This window comes from Carassius gibelio, chromosome B23, assembly GCF_023724105.1.
Source record: "Carassius gibelio isolate Cgi1373 ecotype wild population from Czech Republic chromosome B23, carGib1.2-hapl.c, whole genome shotgun sequence".
Taxonomy (NCBI): domain Eukaryota; kingdom Metazoa; phylum Chordata; class Actinopteri; order Cypriniformes; family Cyprinidae; genus Carassius; species Carassius gibelio.
Window position 1 is genome coordinate 10,673,905 of NC_068418.1, and position 21,023 is coordinate 10,694,927.

Consider the following 21,023-nt stretch of genomic DNA (forward strand, 5'->3'; position numbering starts at 1 on the left):
CAGATAGGGATTGTATTTATGTGTGATTTTTAGTATAGGTTAGGAGTGGGGTCCTCTTTGTTTATTTCTTTTGGTCTGTCCAGTCCTCCCCTTTTCCCAGAATATTTATTTACAATATAATATTGTTTATTTACACTATTACCGTGGCTAAATAAAAGCTTTGTTTTTTATATGGTATTTGGTGTTTGTGTTCTTTTCTCACACTGCAACTCCATACCTCGTTCTGTTGGCATCGGTGGGCCCGAGCAGTGGGTTGTCAGGCTCTCCTCCCTTTGGGGAGGTAGAAAGTAACAGCCCCTCAGAAAGTCACATAACAATTTGGTTTTAAAATGTAGTTGATATCCTTGTTTATATGTGAACCTAACTACATTTAGGACTCTAAAACAACACTGGCAACCATATTCTGCAGCTGTGTGAACAAATACAATACTATTGAACAACTCACTGAACTTGACAATTTGACAGTTTTGTTTAAGAAAAGTTATTTTAAAAGTCCTCTGTTTATTAAGAAAGCAACTCCGGAATCTTGAAATATGACACCTGTCATATTTTACCTCCCCGTGAACTACGCGTTCATTATTAATAAAAACTCCATAGCATGTGTCCTCCACCGTCTTGTACTCTCTGTGACTGCATTGCTGCTCTCTGGAATAATTGGTAGATCAAACCTTGTCTTCAGCAAGCTCTGGTGTTTTGATTTACAAGCTGATTTCTTTCTTTATTAAAGCTTTGAGAGCTGCTGCGTTTGAATCTAATGGTGTTGGGGTCAGGGTTAGAGTCTATGTTTATGTTCAGCACGTGTAAACAGTGTTTGTGTTGACCGAAGAGAGGGTCACTGTGCATTAGTTCAGGATCATCTGAGGTACTTCCTAAAATGTTTTAACTACTGCTGTGTGTGTGGTAAGCATAACCTCCTGAACCTAACACTCCTATATAGGGCTTTCACAGAATCCATTCACAGTGGATGGACTATGTGCTCACAAGTTTCCTTAACCTTGGTGCTTGTTTTTTTTTTTTTTTTTTTAAAGCTTGAGCATTGAACGGCCTTTAGATGGTTTCACTTGTGATTTATTTTTACTTGTTTTATAGCACTATGTGAGCTTGACCATGTATTTCTGTAATCTAATTGACCAAACTAGATGTTAATATTACTATTTTGTGGTACAAATCCTTGAGCTTGCCTGGGCTTCTGTGGTTTCATGTTCTCATTTATCAGATTTAACAGAAATAGTCTGTCAAGTTATCAAGTGTCAAGGACAGGAAAATGAAGGCTGAAGATTGAATAAAGATATAGGTAAACATCACTCTCACTATTGCTAATACTTAGCATAGAAATGAACTGTTTGTTCTAGTAAATGTGTTAGGAATGCTAAAAATATAAATAAATATAAATGCAACATTGCTACTCTAGCAGTCAAAAGATTAGAGATCAGAACATGTTTGTTTTTAAAAGTCTCTCCTAACTAAAAATACAAATTCCTTTAAAATAAATTGCTGTCTTACTGACTGTATATAGAGTAAGTTTGCTGCACTGAAGTTACCTTTTTTATGATTTGATATATTGAAAATTGTAAGCTTAATTCTGTTCAAATGCCTGTTTATTGCAGTGTTGGTGAAATGCATTACTAAGTTATTATTTACTGTATTTATTTTTTTTCCCCGTGAAAGGGTAAAGTAAGGGACTTCTCTTAACCTCTGTAATTTAATTAGTTACTTATGATGTAATTACATACTGTATAGACTGAGAGTTTAGAGTTCTGAGATTAGAGATACTTGCATTTAATAATGCATAATTTATTGTTATTAAGCAAGTGTAAGTGCATGTCACGTAACAAGGACACCTTAAAATAGTGTTAGCAACAAATCAATATGAAATAATATAGGATTTAGAAAGTAATTAGCAATAAGTAATTAATTACTTTTAAGACTAATTAGTACAGTAGTACATCTCATTACTATATTAAAGATGTTATTAGTAGCTAGCAATTAATTACTTTTAAGAGTAACTTACCTAACACGTTTATTAAAATAATAATAGTAAGAGTTTCAAACTATTCTGAACTAAGTCACTTGAGTGAGTCATTGGTTAAAACTGATTGATTTAAACTCCAAATAATTTTTGACTTGATGATTCATGCCTGGTTTTGAACAATTCATTGAAATGAACTGAATAGAAAGTGATTCATTCATGCCATATCAGACAGTGTTCTGATTGAAAACAAGCAAAATAATCCCAATCCCCAAGCACACATTTTCTTAAGAAAAAAAATATTATCTAAATTTAGTCTTAATGACAACATGCCTGTGGTAGTCAATTACATAAATAACAACCGAGCAAAACATATCACCAAAAGAACTGGAGATGGATGGAAATATTATTGACAAGGGTCAACAAAGTTGTTTTATGTAATGTATAATTCAGGTGCACTGACCTCAGGTGCTCACTGTGGTTCGCTATGGACTTTACCTAGCTGTTACACATTGAATCTGATAGCCTTGATTGAGACGATTCATATTGACAAGGCCAAGGTCTCTTGGGGGGGGGGGGGGGGGGGATGGGGGGTTCTCTTGTTGTTGTTTAGTGTTTCATTGTTCTACAGAAAAAGCAATTTTAGAAAGGATAAAAGAATAATCCAGCATGAAGCAGGGATTATCGGTGTGAATGACCTTTATTTCAGCAGTAGGCATTGGGTGCTTTTCAAGTGCTTTAGCCATGGAGTCATCTGATTATAGCTGGATGCCTATTTAATCTTGAAGAGCTTTGGATGGAAGAAGGGCAATTCACCTGCAAAATCTGCATGAGATCAGATACTCACATGGCTAACAATAGCTGAATACAACTGAGGTCTTTTTCACTCAGAAATTGCTTGTCTTTCACAAAAGAATTACAAATAAATAGCAAGTAACGCACTTAATTAAAAGTAGAAAGATACCTATCCGGTATAATACTTATTTTCATATAATTTACACACTTTGTTACCCTATTAGCAAACTTCTTGATTTTTGGGGAAAACTTTAGTTTGGGGACCAATTGTTCACTATTAACTGACCTTTGCCTCAATAAATTCTTAATTTAATGCTTGTTAGTTAGTAAAGTAGTTCAGTTAAGGTATGATTATGCAGTATAAGGCATTAATATGTGTTTTATAATTAACAGCCAATATGCTAGTAATATGCATGCTAATAAGTAACTACTTAATAGTGAGAATTAGGCCTTAAAGTGTTACTGATGTATTTGTTTAAAAGCTAATAGTGTGTTCTAAGATACATTTTAAGATCTTAAAAATATTTGAAATATCTTTTTTTCTTTTTTTTCAGTATGCAGTGGTTGTCTTTTATATTTCTCTCTTTTTGAATGTAGCTTTGACACTTATTCCAGCCTTACAGTAGAAACAGTAGGGTGGATTTACTGTTGACAGCTTCCTCCTCCAATAGCATATTCAGTTTGTAAGAGAAATGAGTCACCTCTAAGGGCAACAAGAGCACTGCAAAATTGCCCTGGACATTTCTTTGAAATTGGGATTTGTGATGAAAGGAAAAGCATTTCTGTGATTTAAAAAAAAAAAAAGTAAGAAGTAAGGGCCATAGCAGGTATTTTGCCTTATTTCAGTTGTCATGAACATCATTAAATTGCCATAAAGTAAAAGTCTTAGACACTGTAGAAGGCAGAGGTTACAATGACAGCTTGACACAATAAATCAAGTATTTCTGCACTAAAACACAGCAGCATTTTTTTCATCCTGGACTTTTATCCTGGACACAGAAATTTTTATTAAATGTGACTTTATTTTCTACTTCTGTAACATTTGTCAAATGTAAAATCCACTTGACAAATGTTACACACACACACACACACACACGCACACACACATATATATACACTCTCTACCTACTGTAGGTCTCCAAGTTTCTTCAGACTCCTTGGTTTATAGCGAGATGGAGAACAATTGTATAGATTGAGTGCTGAATTTAAAGTGTATTTAAGTGTATTGATTTAAACATTAAAGCATCCAAACACAAGACGCGGAAAAGCTGAACAGAGTAAATGGTTATTCGCGCTGTGTTCGGTGCGGAGAGAGAGAGAGAGAGAGAGAGAGAGAGAGCAGCGTATCACGGACAGCGACACTGAACCGAGCTCTCTTCTGCAAAGTTCTCACCGAAGTCCCTCCTGCTCCTGAACGAACAAATACAAATCGCAGTTTGAACAAACAAAAAGATGTGAAAGAGCCCAATTCAGTACTCGCGGTGTTCTGGTGTTCAGGGCTCACGCAGAGAAAGGCGTCTCAAAACACTTGAACATCGAATTTGCTTATTTTTGCTCTTGTCCCGACAGATACACACAAAATATGTCAAAATATCCGCCTTAGAAAGTATGCACGAAAAAACTGTCAGTTATTTCTTAAGTGAATGTAAACAGCTGAGGAAAAAAATGGGATGTGTGTTATATTGGATGCGTTCATCGTCTCTTAAAGTGACTCTTTCAAGCACTTTGTGATGCATTTTGGAAACAGGAGATGAGCCCCTGGTCTAATGCACCACCTAGCTTGATAAACCCCTTCTCAAAGACTTACTGTTTGTCAATTTTATTTGGGTAACACACATATTCTGAATGCCGTCGGCAGTTCGAATGAGCCATTTTAATCTAGATTAATTTCAAGATCACAGTGAGATTAATCTAGATAAAAAATAATAATCTACGCCCACCTCTAATGTATACTAATATATGCAAAAGCATACTGTCTACTTCACTGAGGCTTGGCCAGTGTGTTTTATATGTAGTGATCCTGATCTGCTGACCTTCGTTTACATGTTTTGGTTCTTCCCAGTCGAGTGGGACGTGTTCAGGCCCATCAGGATTTGCTTTAACACTGGCTTTAATTATAGAGGTTGTGCCCTTAAAACCACTGTGTGTCTTTTAATTGGTGTGCCGCTGGCTGTATTGTGGAGATGCACAAGGTCAAAGGTCATAAGGCACTCTGCTTAAGAATGTGTGTCAGCTTATTACTAAGGAAACAGTTTACTTGGATTTCTGATGCATACTTCCTAGATGTGTTGGAATCACAAACTGCTAAATGCTAATAATGAAAAAAACTCAGAGACAAAAAAGTTTCTATAAACTGAAAAATATTTCTATAACTTACTTAAAAGTAATTTTTATTGCCCTGTGTGTTTCTGTGGTGAACACTGAAATCATTTAGGTTCATTGTAGCAATATGTGTTGTGATAGTCAACATTTCATTGAATTGCGATTGACAAATATAGCAAAACATAGTAAATGTGGGAGTAAACATTTTTCAGGTCAGAAGATACAAGAATTTGCACAGAATGTTCTATTACAAAATACCTCCTGAGTCTTTAGCATAAGCAATATTTCAAGCAGAATGAAATGCAAAAGAAAAATGCAAAAAGAAAACATAAAAAAATACTATCTACAGATATATATATATATATATACAGTGCAGGGACAGAAGAGTCTCTACAGCAGAATCTCTCAACTAAATATTTCTAAAAATAGAGAACAAGAACATAAAGAAAAGAAAAACTGCATGCCATATATCAGCAGAAGCGCTCTCTCCCTCTATCGCGCTCTTTCTCAGTTATAATAAATATGTTGGCAGGATTTCAAGTTGGATTGACATTACATTGGATTGCGGCCCGGATATAATACATTATAAGGAACATGGATTTTGGAGGCAAAACAGAATTACAAAATATAAAAAATTTGCTGAAGATACCAAAAGTATATTGAGGGACTTGATCATACTCGATTCTCATAGTTCAAAGAAGCTAAGGCAATCTTAGTACATTACTGATAACATAATAATAATATCAGTGCATATAGAAAATTATGGGATCTAATCATTCAGTGTAGACCTTTCTCGCCGTTTTCTTTCCCATGGCAGCGCCAACGTCAGTTTTAATCAAATATGTGGTTAAACAGAAATATGTTTTAGTAGAAATATTAAAGAGTCTGAACATAATTGTTTTGTTTCACTGTGTCAGTATCTTGCTGAGAGGCGTGCAGAGAGGTTACGTGCCCACACAAGAGAGCATGTAACGAAAATTGTGCTGTCAAGAAATCAGTTTGGTGACAGGCCATGAATTATTTATTTCTTCTTCAGCTGGAATAGTGGAAACGTTACCTAATCTGACTGCAAGCATGCAATCCGCATTAATTCTAAGGTGCACAAACCTGATTGTTTTGTTGTTGTGCAAATAATGCTTCATAAAACCAAAAATGATGTTAAATTTGCTTACCCAACAGAAGATAATTCTGTCTTCATTTACTCAATCTCAAAGTACAGCTGTACAACTTATTTTTTCTTCCACTATGGATATAAAACCTGACATGTTTTGTCGTGCCATATTTGAATATGTGCAAATGTTATTGAGATTTGCAGAAGATAATCTACGAGCAATGACTTACATTTCATATTGTATGGAAGACTTTGAATACCCTTGTGAAAAAGAAATGTGCACTTGTACTGTACTTCATATCTTAAAAGTACATTTAAAAATATTGTATTTTCTTTAAAATTACATTTAAAGTTAATATGTTTTAAATTTATTTAATTGTAACTTTATTATTACAAATGTGTAAATACAAATATATTGATATGCACGACAAAATAGATTCAAAAGAAATGACATTAAAGTATATTTTAGTTTACCATAAATGCTTGTCAATATTTTCAACTACACTTTTAACCATTAAAAAAAAAAAAAATCTGAAATTATATATAAAGATTTACCACTTAAGTGGGTCAAGAAACACTCTTTATTTTAAATAGATTTAATATAAATTTAAACTAAAATACATTTTATTTAACCGCAAAGAACATAAGTGTTCATTACAAACCATTACAGTCAGTTTGCACTTAAGTATTCTTTTAAAGTATATATACAGTGTTATTTTTCCACAGTAAGTACTTTTTAAAGTAAAGTATGATAAAGCCTACTTCTTTTCCACAAGGGTATAGACATATTTTTGTCCTTTTTTGGAGCTTTGCAGTTATTTTTATTGTAAGAAAAGAGCACCATGAACATTTTACTAAATGTCTTAAAAAGTCAGCTGTACCAGTTTGAAACAGTACAGCGATGAGTAAATGATGGCATAAATATCACGTTGGCCAGAACTATAACCAGTCATCACCCTTCATATGAATACTGTAAAGAAGTGGCCATTCACGCAAAAGCATAACACAGGCACATTCATGGCACATCTTACAAACAAACGTCTCGTTCTCCCTGTAAAACAGTTGAAAAGTTCCTAAGGTTGGGCCAGCATTAAGTCGTCACCGGGGCGTGTCCGTTCACCTCTGTGGACACCCTACGACTGTACCCCGAGTACTCGCCGATGAAAGACCCGTCTTCGTTGAACTCGCAGTCATCGTCGTCCGACATCACGGAGCTGTCCTCGCTGCTATCATCCGCTTTGATGTCTGTGAACAATTGATGGCTGCTCTTCAGCGGCTTCTCATCGTTGTCACTGTCAAACAGCAAGAAAAAGGAGTCAAATTCAGCTCAGAGTGACTAGGATGATGATACTAGTCGAAGCTGGCAGACAGAGTGGGTGAAGAAGGGTGTAAGGGAAGGACACAATCACTGCTTTCTGCTAATTACTAATTGCGAAGACTTCAAGGCCTGATGGCAATTTTCTAAACTAGAGAGAGGGAGAAAATTGCAGAGCGCCGGTCATGCCAGCCAATGAGAGGACCGACTTAAGAGATGCTTTGTGTGCCTGTAGACAAACAGCCTGTCAGGTCACTTTAGTCCCTAAGGAATGATGGGACGAACCAAAATTAGCTGCCAATTTGAGAGCAGGCACACTGCCAGTAAGAAGGTGTCTGTAAGGAGACAGGGGGTCACCTCGTGAGCTCCTGGTTTCTGTGAGATCTAGCGAAACATCCCGGATAGCGATCAAATTAATCCAGACAGAACATTTATTAGGATAAACTGACATTTGTCATCTTTTAATTTTGGAAATAACAGTCCCGCTGACCACAGGAGAACAATTCACAGTAAGGAAATGTACTGCATCATCTCTCCAACATATTTAGAGTTAACAACGTGTAGAAATAAGATGCTATTGCCGATTAATTGGTGCAAATAAAAAACGAAAATAATTTTAGCACAACCTGTTATCATTCAATATCTCTTATGCTCACCAACGCTGAATTTATTTGGTCACAAATAGTAATTTTGTCAAATATTACTACAATTTTAAATAATTTAATAAATATTTAAAGAAAATAAATGTTATTATTATTAATGTTGAAAACTGCTTTATATTTTTTTGTGAAAACCATGATACATTCCAGTACTATTCAAAAGTCAAGGTTAATCAATATTTATTTATTGACACCAATACTGTAATTTATTACATGTTTTTGTATTGTTGTCAACCCTGTTACCGACACAAGCATTACTAGATACTATTCGGTTGTTAAGTGATGACGTAAGAAGCGCTGTTTCCGGGTCCAAGCCTCAACTCACTTCATTTGAGAATACGACCTCAGCAGCCGTTTATGAGCACCGTTTATTCATATTAATAATTTAAGCTAAACGCTTTCAGACTTACGGTATACACTACAGTCTCCGTGCTCACAGCTTCCCAAACACAAATAATTTTTATATATTTTTTTTATATTTATATCTTCATTGTCTGGCTATCTGGGACTTCAGTATGGAGTTAAAGGTTAAGATTATAACTTTTTAGCTAGTATTCTATCACATTTTGAGTTTATATTAACATCTTTTTGTTGTTTTCTCATGGTAACTGATGGAGCGTTTGGACACGGAAGCGCTGCTATGTGACGTCAGACTTAACAAGCGAATAGTTTAATTAGTTAGATCTTACATATATGAGCAGCATTTTATTCCCTCTTTTCACTTGGCTGTGTCCCTTTTTTTTCTTAATCAGATTACCAAGAACATCCTAATTTTGGAGGGTGATCACATCAATTAAGCAAAATATACATGTATATTTTTACAAGATAGACATTAAAAAAATGTCTTTATGCAAAATAAAATATATTTAAAGTTACAATGGAAAAATCTAGAAGATTGATGCTGAAAATTCAGATTTACCTTCAGAGGAATACATTACATTTTTAAATATATTACAATAGAAAACTGTTTTCTTTTTATTTGTGTATTTCACTATTTAGCATGTGTGTTTCGTAACTGACTGACTCAATCTCAATTTACTTTCTCAGTTTAGTGATCAGTATTTGATAAATATTTTATCAGTCATCCTGTAATATCTCTAGTATCTTAGAATCCTAGAATTCAGTGCTCTATATCATATTTCAGTGCATCAAATGAATATCACCAAATGGTGTAACACGATAAACCCGCTCTTCTATTCCCCAAAAGTATAATAAATTAGTAGCCTCCTTGTGTAAGCCAGAGTAGAGCAGTTTTGAAAGCCTCTGAGGCTACCGTCATACTCCACAGCTGGTACGGGACACACTTCCCTATCTGGTTTCATCAGTCAGCAGATGTTTGAGTGTGTCTGGAGCTGTAACTCCCCAAACAAGGGTAGTGTACGGATCAGACTCAGAGCCTCTACTGAAGCTGCATGACTTTCCTGAAGGAGGAATAAAATGGGCATCTCTGTGTCTAAGTGTAATGAGATGGAAACACATTTATGAATTCGAGCAACTCCATTTGCAAGAATACAAGTTAACTGTGCACAGCACCCTTTTCGCTCGCCTCTGGTCTGTTTTCCACACCGGTTTTTAATGTGTCACTTTGCACCTGGTTGTAAAAGTTTCAGGGTTTTTTTTTTTAATATCAACAGATTTCAATTTTTTTATGTCAGATAGGAATCTTTTTAAATAATACCAATTTGCAAATCAACAGATTGTGACTTAAAAACTCTCAAAGAGCAAAATTTAGCATCTGTAATATATAAATGTATCTAGTCTATGAAGAAAACATATTTACATATTCACTAGAAAGTTTCATTAATTTGCCTTGACTTTTGTTTTTACTTCCATAACATTTCAAGGCCTGGAAAAACATCTTAAATGTTTACTTTTGAAAATGGGCAGATATTTTCTGGTAATTCTATGACTGACACAGCTACACTGAAAATCTGACTTTGCTGTGTACTACCTGTGTGGGGGATAGTGAGCACAGAGTCATTTTAAACTTGTAGAGCAATGCTTTCCATCTGGTTCCCCAAGTAAATGGCATTTATGTAGGGTTTATTTGCAGGAGATAAAGGCATTAATAAATGATTTTGCAGGAAGTCAGTGACATGAAGAACTAGTGTGGCTCTCTGACCTGTACTCGCAAGGCAATTCTTCACCCATGGCGTGAGCTTCGGGATCAGCGGGAGTTTCCTCCTTTTCCTTCACTGCAGAGAATAAAATGCAAAGATGTTATTTATCTTCAAATATCATTATAATATTCCGGGAGATTTGACTGCAGTGAAATTACAACATTCAAGCAGAGTGCATTGTGTACCATTTTCTCAGTTGCTTTTGAAATATCTTGCCTTGATGTCATTACAAAAATCACATTATTGTTATTCATAAGAAATAATTTGTTATCCACTTGTTTTGCAATTGCTGAGCAAACATTCAATACATCATATTCTCCAAATTTGGGTGAATATTTTCTATTTTGCTTTGTGGAAGCACATCAAGGACACTGACTGCCTTTTAGATAAACTACTGTGTGCTAAAATTGAATGTAAGACACGGCCATACTGGAGAAAACATGTATTCTTTTTAGCTTGGTAAGTCATAAATAACCAATATGTAAAGTATAGCTGACAGCCACAGTGATGTAAGAACAAAGTGTTTAAAATGGTCTAGTAATGCCTCAGGCTTTATTCCATAAGCTCAATAAGGGTTCTTATACATTTTAATGCATGCAAGTGTCTGTTGCAATAGTCCAGTCAGGATATCATTTGTTCTGGAATCCATTAAAAGCATTTCATATTGGTTAAATACACATTGAATATACATGAAGAACAAAGGGAGACCAGTAGGAGCTGGTGAGGACAGGCCAATAAAGCGCACTGATCTCAGGTTATCCTTCTGACACGGCTAGTAATAAGTGTTGGGTTGGTGTCACAGAGCCACACAACACAAAGCTAACAAAAGCACCAAGCTAAGGTGTAAATGCTTTGAGTACTGAAGCTGTTTGTGTCTTACCTGCGTACTTGCCGCCTTTGTTCTTGAGCACAAAACAGCCGATAAGGACAAGCAGCGTTAGTAATGCCACCGCGCACATCATCACCACAAACCAGTCCTGGGATGCCATGAGTTGTTTACTAGGCACTGCAAGGACAAGAGAGAGTTTGCTTTTTGGTTAGAAGGACACATTTTAAATGGCATTTTTAAATATGGTTCCTGTGCCAAATTCTGATCTGGTTTGTCAAATGAGAACAATTAGAGCACAAAGAGTATTCAAATGGATCATAAACATTTGTACTTACTTGAAGATTAAATCCTTATAGCCAAAATAGTTCACTTCTGAACAACTGAACACATTTGCCACCAATTCTCTGGCATAAATTGCTCTTCTGAGGCTGTGGATATGCTGACAAAATGAAATGATCAGGAACCCAGTGGCAAATAAATTTCAGTGACTTGTCCGTCGGATGCATATGCAGAGCTGTAGTGCTACATCTAGCAGTCATACATAATTCAGTGGCATTATCATTAGTTCTCCTGGTGTTTATGAATAACATTATCTACCCTACTTCCTCTGTATTACCTCACACTGAATAGATGGGCCAAGTTTCTGTCAAAAACAGAGTAGGCATCGTTGCCGTGTAGTTGTTGGCCGTTATGTCCAAAGGTCTGTCTGTCTGATATCAGAAAGTTGCAGATAACAAGCTGTTCCCTTTCAGTTGGTCACTCTCAACGTCACATCAGTGACGAATTGGGATGTCGTCAGAGAGACCAATCCACTTCGAGTGTAACTAAACAAGCCAATGGACATTGGCATGTGGAATTCACATCTGGCTGCCACACCCTGCAGTGTAAGTTTAATAGGCAGCAGGTGCACTGCATTCATTTATCTTTTCGCTTCAGAGCTGAACGGTAGTACATCACAACTGCTTTTCTCTTTGAGTGATTGCAGAAACAATGCTGCCTTGGTGAAGCTGCCGGAGGTACGCACTGGGCCTTCTGCAGGAAAGCGTGTACTGCCCGTATCCTTCGGTGCTCACCCTGATGACCAGATGATGACCGTTGCATCAGATGGCTCTCTCTCTCTCTCTCTCTCTCTCTCTCTCTCTCTCTCTCTCTCACTCACTCTCTCTCTCTCTCTCCGAGATGATGACTTGGCTGAATTGTCCCCTTATGGGAGAGTGGCGTTGCCGGAGTCAGATCCAGAGATGATTCCCGGGCCACAGGAAGGTGGAATCCTCCACCACATCCTGGTAATTTGAGGCTTAATGAGTGGTTCGTCGGTGGGGGTAGCCCTGGTTCTCTGTTCCCCATTCCAGTACCATTCTTCCTGGAAGTGAATGAGGAGCTCATGAGATCATGGAAGGCATCTTTTTACTGCCAGAAAAAAATCATACAGCTCCTCTTCCCTCAACACCCTCAATGGTGGGGCAGCTTTGTCGCACACAGGGATTCCCTCAGTGGAGTGGTCTGTGGCCATGCAACTGTGTCCTACGGCCGCTACCACTCTGCGGGGTGACCCGTTTCTTCCCTTGCAGGCCTGTAAGTATTTGTCAGGGTTTGTGGGGAGCTGGACTCTGCCCTTTATGTCATGGCTATTGCAGGTTCATCAGGCCAAAGCCCTGAGGGACCTGCACAAGGGTGGCCATGACCTGGTGGTTCTACATGAACTGCATACTGCTCCAAGAGACGAAGGTAACCATCTCTGGGTCATGCAATGTCCAAATGCCATCTCTGGCTGTGTCTTGCCAATATGATGGAGCATGATAAGGTGCAATTCCTGAATGCTCCCATATCAAAGACCGGCCTTTTTGGCAACATGGTCGGGAACTTTGCCCAGAAGACCGTCCAGGCTCCCACCAAACCTGGCGGCAAGTCCAAGAGGCCCTGAGACAGGCGACTCATGCGGGCCTGAGATGGTGACCGCACCACTCCCTCCCCCAGAGTAGGGCAGGGTGGAAAAGACATCTCTGGATGGAGAAAGCAGTCACAGGCATGGCCAATACAGACCCCGGGCCGGGTCCCTGTGTTTCACCACACTGTCCCACCACGGGTACATCGGTGGTTCCATTGGTTCCACTTGCACAGTCTCTCGAAGTCTGGTAAGTGCTCCCCAGTGCATTTCAGTGGCTCATGCGAAATATTAGACTTGGTTACGCGATTCACACAGCTTTATTTTTTTACAACACATTCTATAAACCTATAATTGTGAAGTATAATATTAGCAAAACTGCTTGCTCAATGGAATGGGAGACCTTTTTATATACCACTAGTGCTAATGCACCCACAGAAAGACTATCAAATACTATACTACGTTAGTGATACCTCTAATCCTATTCTACACGCTAAATTCTCTAACTTCTCACCTTTCCTGGTCTTGAAAACCTCTTCAAAAATGCTAGGGTCATCAACCCTTTCTGAAGCTTGCAGCCGGACTGTGTACACAGTTCCTGGGCTGAGCCCATCAATGAGGTGGAAACCTTTAGATGTATTTAAAGCCTCTGAAAACTTCCAGATGCCAGCACCTGAAAGAATAACCGCATAACCAGATAGTGTTAGCTCACAACCCAGCAGAAAGAGGTGATATCCATGTGAAAAGCAACACTTTGAAAGGTTAGAAAAGTTGACAGAGTAAGATTGATAAAAGGGCTGCAAATAAATATCCACAATGAAAACAGCAGAAAATTAATTTCATTATCAGTTGGTCTTGATTTTAGGCTGTTTGCGAGTTTTAAAAGTTTTTAGCTAGAATGTTACTCTAATTTATTATTTTTAATGAGTCATTTTGCTTGTTCATTTGCTAGGAAGTGAGTAATTAAATGTCAATGTAATCGTTAAATTTTATGTCAGTCAAATAAAGCTTAATGGAGGAAAAATTTGTAATTATATATGTAAATAAATGGTTGTCGTTGGACATCATATTTACTTTTTAACAGGAGATGTTCAATTTGTAGTCTATAAAGAACCTTTTCTTTATTTGAAGGATGGATGTTCGAGGTTCTTCGTAGAACCACTGATGCCAATAAATAACCTTTATTTTTAAGAGTGTAGAACAGAATTGCTGTTTTTATTCAAGAGTTAATTAAGGTCTGCAGTCAAACCAAAGATTTTGAAATTGCTGAGTGACTTCTTTTTGTTCTTAAATAGCAAATAGTATTTAATATTTAAAAAATATTTAATATTATTTCTGTTTTGATCATTTTAGTTTTCAGTACATTATACATCATTTTGCACATTGAACAAATAGTTGAAAAGCCGGTTAATGTAAAATAGTTGTGTAAATGTAATGTAATGTAAAACTATTTTAGTTGCAGCCCTTAATGATTCTTTCCAAGTTATGCTACAAATATGTCTAGTTTACACAATGCTGCAAACATTGGATCCTGACAGATCAGTTCAAAGAGTAAGATCCTTACTGTGATTCATTATGGCAACATAGAGCTGTGAATCAGAACGTTCTCCTCTGGTTGTCCAGCTGATTCTCGCATAGGTGTCAGTTACAAAGGTGGATATGTTGAGCACAACTGAGAGAAATACACAGAGAAGGAGATATAGAACAATAGACAGGAAAGACTCTCAAAGATTAGTTCCCGCAAAAGAATTCAAGTGCATCCGTAACCACAGGAATGTGTTACAGAAATAATACAGTGATATAGAAATCTGAATGAAAACATTAAGTCAACATGAAACGGCTCTTCTGTAACATCTCAGAGTGAACGAGGATATTTATTTTAGACAAAATCGTAAGGCAAGTTTTCATGTTGACTCTAAATGTTCATTTCCCTTAAGTATGGAGTGATGAAAATGATTATTTAGGTAGATGAATGGATGAATACCTAAGGTATGAAAGGTGGTATTGACAGAAGGAATGTCTGTATTAGATGAGGTGAAAGAGAAAGGTTGCCCTGCAAGAGAGAGAGAGTTCAGACCACATTCATTTCCCTGTAGGATTCACTGCAGCAGTGGAAAATTTTAATGTCCAGACTGTCCAGAAAAAGAAGCTTTTGCATATCATGAAATCTTTATTTATAGTGTCAAATCAACATGAATAGGAGCTATTGATGTCAATCAGTAAGACTCAATAATGACCCATGTGTCCGATAGGGTCATGGAGAGCAGGGAACAAAACAATGCTAAACGCAAATACATGCATCTAATCATTGGCGGGACATCAAAATAAATGGGCCTAACAAGGGAAAAGTGAGACGACTTGACAGTAACTAAATGCTTTTTTGCATTTGTACTATGAATATATAGCTGGTCTTTGCAAAAATGAACACTGTTGACTGATGTGTTCCTGTCAGCAGCAACACTGGTTTTGTCAACCCTGATAAAGGCATATATTTGCTGTCTTTAGCAGGGCTTCAGGGACAGTGCTACAGCCTCACAGAGGAGCTCTTAAAAGACATAAGCAAATGCCAACGACAATCAAGCTTAAGCAAACTAGAACCAGAAGACTATTTTTGATGGAAGACTATGCTCATTTCGCAGAATGTAAACAATTATCTCCTTCACTTAATATAGAGTTATGCTGGGCCGGTTCAATTTCAACAATGATAACTGATGCTGTTTACGTGACTAAAATTAATGCTACAACTACTGACACTATTACTAGTATGACTAATGTTAAGACTTAAACGTTTTCCCGTGCCGTTATGAGTTTATGTAACTAATAACTTAATTTGGAGTTATTTTAGATAGTAATGTAGGAGTTAATATACTACCGGTAATTAATTTTTCAGTTTACGGAAAATACAAATCTGCTGGTACATACTCAGCTCAAAACATGTCATCTCAGATGTTGACAGATCATCTTAAAAAGACAACATTTAAAAATAAAACAAATATAATAAGAAGATGAATCTCTTTCATGTTTTATGTCCATAAGTTGACATATTTTACTGATAAATTAGCTTTACATTGCATTTGTCTGACTGAAAATGGCAGAAGACATCTGAAATGCTTAAAAATGTTACATTTTAGAAATACTACTGCTGTGTAAGCTGCAAAGTGCTATAAACTACAGTGTGTGATACATACAGCTCTCTGTCGAAGTTTCAGCTGAGACTGTAGAAAATTGTTCGGGCATTGTAACTAGTTCATGGGAAACAGAAGTTGGTTGATAAGAAGACAGATCAGTTTAAACAAACCCATGGAGTATGAGAATATGAGCATAACAGAAAGAAACACGCTATTCGTAACAAAATTGTGGCCTAGAGAAAAACTGTGACGATGATGCAAAATCAGTTATAGAGTAAGTAAAAACACATCAGTAGGTGATTGTTTTTACCAAGACACCTCACTGATTGGTCGATGTATTGGTCATCACACCCTTTTGTTCATCGGATCACTGTGAGTTCTGCATTTTAGCAATAATCTAATCATTCTCCTTTATGCAACAAGATCTTGCCAACAGCCACTTAGAGTTCCATAACTGCTGCTTAATCACTTTCGAACACCTTGCGGCTGTGCTAATTAGAACACAACTAACTTTGCTTGTATCAGATGTTTGTGTCTCAGCATGGGCACTTAAATTTAGATTCTGATACCAGATCCATTATAGCTCTTGGGACTCTGCTTATAGTTTCTGCCGGGCACACTTACACGCCTTAGAGACGGTGCTTCCTTCCTCACTGATGGCTGACCCGCAGCCCACCTGCGTGCACGCGCTCAGGTAGAACTTATACCAGTTGTCCTCCTGCAGATCACGCAAGACCCACTGTGTTGTATCTGATGCACTGATGTTTACAGATTTCAGCTCACCCAGAGTCTCATTACCTGGAAGAAAAACAAGAACATTTTTGAGTTTTAAAAGATTTAAAACATTCAAAAGTGTGGGGTCCGTAAGACGTTTTTAAAGAAACCGATACTCTTATTTAGCAAGGATGCATTAAGTTATAAAAAAATGACAGAATGATTTCTATTTCAAATAAATGCATGTTTTAGTCAATCTGCCAGTCGATCTCTATTTTCTGCAACCTTATATATTGCCGTCCAGCATGGTGATCATTTTCTTTAGCCTTCCTCCTCCCCAGCACCACTTGTCTAGATCTTAAAGCAGCACATTTTTTTATAGTTAGATATTTTTTAGATTATAGTTAGAAATCAACAAATTAGCGCATTAGAATGATTTCTAAAAGATCATGTAACACTGAAGACTGGAGTAATGATACAAAAAAATTCACCTTTGCCATCACAGGAAAAAAAAAAAAAACGTAAAATAAATATAATAGAAAACAGTTATTTTAAATTGTAGTATTATTGCACCATATTGTTGTTTTTGACTGTATTTTTGTTCTATATAAATGTGGCCTAGGTGAACATAAACTCTTCTAAAAAACATAAAAACATCTATAAAAACATAAACAATGTCAACCCCAAACATATGTACAGCAGAATATAGTACAGTTAAACGCTGATTATATAAAATTCACTGAGATAGATGATGTAACATGAGATAAATCCGTGAGCGTCATACCTGTCTGATATTGCAACAAGTATCCCGTGAGAAATCCATTGGTTTCATGCGGAGGCGCCCACACCAGTGTGATGGAGTCTTTCTGAAAGTTTGTGGCTCTCAGGATGGGAGGTTGCTCAGGAACTGTGGGAAGATGTCAAGCGCTACTGGTCAGTATGTACCTTAAATTAAGTAAAACTGTTTGGCATGCAAAAAATAAAAAATTAGGAGACTAAATTAGTCTTCATGACTAAGCAATACATTTGGGTGAACAACAAACCGTGTAAAATTCAACTGAATCTACACAAGAACTTAGCAAATGCCCAAACCACTGAATTTCAAAACGTGTCTACTGTCAAAGCATTCTTGCCTCCCTGCGGAGTTGTGAAAGAGATGGGACTGCTGCTGGGCCCATTCCCTTTTCGGTTAAAGACGTTGACAGTCAGGCTATATTCAGAGAATGGCTTCAGTCCCGGCACCATGGTGTGACTCCTGTTTCCAGGGATGGTGAGAGACTGTCTCTCTGAGGGAATTCTCTTAGAGGTCAACAGACTTTGAGTTTGCCACCAGTGCACCTGGGAACAAGAGACAGAAGAAAGAGAAAGAGGGTGTTGATGAGGAGATATGTATTTATTTATGGAAAAGAAACCAAGAGTGAAAATAAAGGCTGAGAGAGAAAAAAGGGAATGAGGAAACACCCAGTGGAGTCTATTAAATGCTACAAACAACTTGTTTGTTAGTGAATGACCACAGGACCTTTGAACTGGAGGGGTTAGGAACTCACAGTGTATCCTCCAAGATGGCCCCTCAAGGCGGATTGAGGCACCGGTGACCAGCTGACCCTCAGCATGGTATAGTTCAACACCTCCACAGATACGTTTACAGGAGCCACCAAGGGCACTGGAAAGGGCAACAGAAGGCAGATGTGTTTAAGGCTAAACTTTCCTAACAGATGCAAGAGGGTAACAGCTCACAAATACACACAATCATTTCCTCACGCAACTAGAGAAACCGAGGAAAAACATGGACTGTAATTAAATGACTGTTTCCAGGAAAAGTGCACATGCTAACAGGAAGCTATCCACAGAGACATGTGGGTACATGGGTGCAAACTCATTGAAAAAAAAAGGGACAGAGATGCAACACCCGTTAGCTTTATAATTAGGGATTTACGGATATATTGGGATATAGTGGATATAAGATATAGTGGAAAAACTCAACCTAGACTGTTTTACTTCAGTTGTCTCAGGCTGCATTCACACTGTTTTTAAGAAACCCATTTAATATTACTATACCATAATAAGAACAATTATTATTATTAAATTAATATTAATAATAAAAAAAATGAAACCAATAAATACATGTACTACTACTGTACTGAAAATATATTTTTCAATGATTATTATTATATTATAACCCAAAGAGATTTTGTTTTTCATTAATAGATTTATAAAAAAATGTAATTGAAACTTTAGGAAGATGGTAATGTGTTGCATTTTAAAACGCGTGTTATAAGCGACAAACTCACTCACTTGCAGAGATGTTCATGTGGGGCAGTATTTGCGTTTTTAAGCACAGATGCTACTTTAGGTCTTTTTTATTTTATTTATATATATGTATTTATTTATTTTATTTTTTACTTTTTTGACAAGTCAAAAGTAGTAGTGGTTCTTTTTGTCATCCCAATTTCAAAAACTTGGATGAATAAAAACAAAGTGCATTTGGATGAATAAAAAAAAAGTGCACATGTTTTTACTTTAAGAAAATAACTGCTTGATATTGGGGCAATACCCTCAAAGGGACACCTTTGTACCTTCTTTACCCGTAAAGGATGCACAGTAGTACCTTTCCATAGTACGCACCCTTTAGGGGTAAAGAAGGTGCTCCTTGAGTGGGTAATATGCACCCTTTAGGGGTACAGAAGGTACAAAGCTGTCCCTTTCTAGGTACTGCCAAAGGGACAAACTGTTATACCCCGAAAGGTACCATTTTTGCAAATTTTTTCTGAGAGTATTATGAATTCAAAACAGCAATTATCACTGAAAAGTGTCAAGTGTGCATCCCTGCTCTGTGCAACAACTGCATGAAAACTGTCAAGATCTAGCTACAGCTAAAGCAACCATGCTTATGTGTGTCTACAGTGATGCAGGAATAGCAGGGACAAAAGCAGCCCAACCTGTTGCATCATCCTCAACACAATGCCAAATGTCAACTAGAGACAAGGGCATGAGATGGAAAATATGAAAATGGAATAAAACAAAAGATAATCACATAAGTGCTTAGCAAAGAATGTGTCTGATCCCTAAAAGCACAATGTAAAAGCTCAGTAGAAATGGCTGATCCTGGTAGAGAGTGGATTAAACCACTCTCCCAACTAATCTTCTAATCTTAAGTGTTTATTTTTTTGCTAATCGTGGCAGTGTCAAACGACTGTGAGATGAATGCATTAACATGCTGTTTGACTCACGGTCTTCTCCGGAATAACCAGTCACTACTTGTGGCTCTGGTGCCCATCCGTGACTGTTGAAGGCCTGGATCTTGACCTCATAGGGGACAAATGTTGGGGTGTCTCGCACCCTAAATGAGTGTCTCTTCACCATCTGTTCTTTCCAACTGTCCTCGACACCCAGGAGCCTGTAGCTCAGTTTGTATTCCAGACTGGGACCGTTGTGCTCCACAGGCAAGAGCGGCTGGTGATTAAAGGGAAAAGTGGGTCAGGGCACTGCAAGCATTACTGAGCATTTGGAAAGAATGGAAGAGTTTGAGAGACATTTGCTGATGGGTTTGCAAAATCTGGCGTGGGAACCTAGTTTCTGGGGTGCCTCGCTTGGCTTTCTTACAGACTTGCAATCTAAAGGAATTTTGACTCATAAATAGAGCATAAATTGGCTTGTGAAAGGAGATTTGATCATGTACTTGACTGCCAGTGCAAATTAAGTTGTTACTGCTTTAAAACTACAAGACACCAGACTTCATAGGAGCTCCAGGAGCTTTTAGTTCCCAAGCCTCCTTGCATGAGACTATTTGCCTTTTTTTTTATTATTCTAAACCATGCATATATGCATATGCATTAAGGTTGTTTGACAATGCTGTTTGCATTTTATTACCTGCCAGGTGATGTCCATCTGATGTGGCAGGTAACCCTCAATCTTAATGTTTTCTGGGTTCCTGTCGGGAGCTGTACAAATGTGAATATGAATTATTTAACATCTGTCTCAGTCAATAATACCATTGCCCTCTAACACTGCCAATGTGTATCACACATAATGACGAGCATGCAGTCATTGATAGTCTGAGGCAGCGCTCGCTTAAAAGAGCATTAAAATTGATGGAGCTTTTATAGACATCTGTATAATTTTCTCAGGGTATATCCCCACAAAGACAGGCTTCAAACAAGTCCAAGGTGAACCAAA

The 21,023-nt window shown here is 37.3% G+C and overlaps 1 protein-coding gene across 4 annotated transcripts in view; it reads right to left on the bottom strand.

Annotated features, from left to right (window-relative positions):
- Positions 1 to 5,127: 5,127 nt before the first annotated feature.
- Positions 5,128 to 21,023, bottom strand: part of chl1a (cell adhesion molecule L1-like a) — a 37,849-nt gene continuing 21,953 nt past the window's right edge. Inside the window, exons 18-31 of one of the 4 annotated variants that reach the window (XM_052594265.1) lie at positions 20,718 to 20,788; positions 20,078 to 20,300; positions 18,395 to 18,510; positions 17,981 to 18,185; positions 17,632 to 17,754; positions 16,758 to 16,931; positions 16,194 to 16,247; positions 15,928 to 15,966; positions 14,990 to 15,058; positions 14,570 to 14,677; positions 13,520 to 13,678; positions 11,172 to 11,297; positions 10,294 to 10,366; positions 5,128 to 7,489 (exon numbers count right to left, since the gene is read on the bottom strand). In XM_052594265.1, coding sequence (XP_052450225.1) covers positions 7,288 to 7,489; positions 10,294 to 10,366; positions 11,172 to 11,297; positions 13,520 to 13,678; positions 14,570 to 14,677; positions 14,990 to 15,058; positions 15,928 to 15,966; positions 16,194 to 16,247; positions 16,758 to 16,931; positions 17,632 to 17,754; positions 17,981 to 18,185; positions 18,395 to 18,510; positions 20,078 to 20,300; positions 20,718 to 20,788 — 1,742 coding nt within the window. In that variant the 3' untranslated portion in view covers positions 5,128 to 7,287. The remainder of the gene's footprint in view (positions 7,490 to 10,293; positions 10,367 to 11,171; positions 11,298 to 13,519; positions 13,679 to 14,569; positions 14,678 to 14,989; positions 15,059 to 15,927; positions 15,967 to 16,193; positions 16,248 to 16,757; positions 16,932 to 17,631; positions 17,755 to 17,980; positions 18,186 to 18,394; positions 18,511 to 20,077; positions 20,301 to 20,717; positions 20,789 to 21,023) is intronic. The other 3 variants (XM_052594262.1, XM_052594263.1, XM_052594264.1) reach the window with 3 other exon arrangements.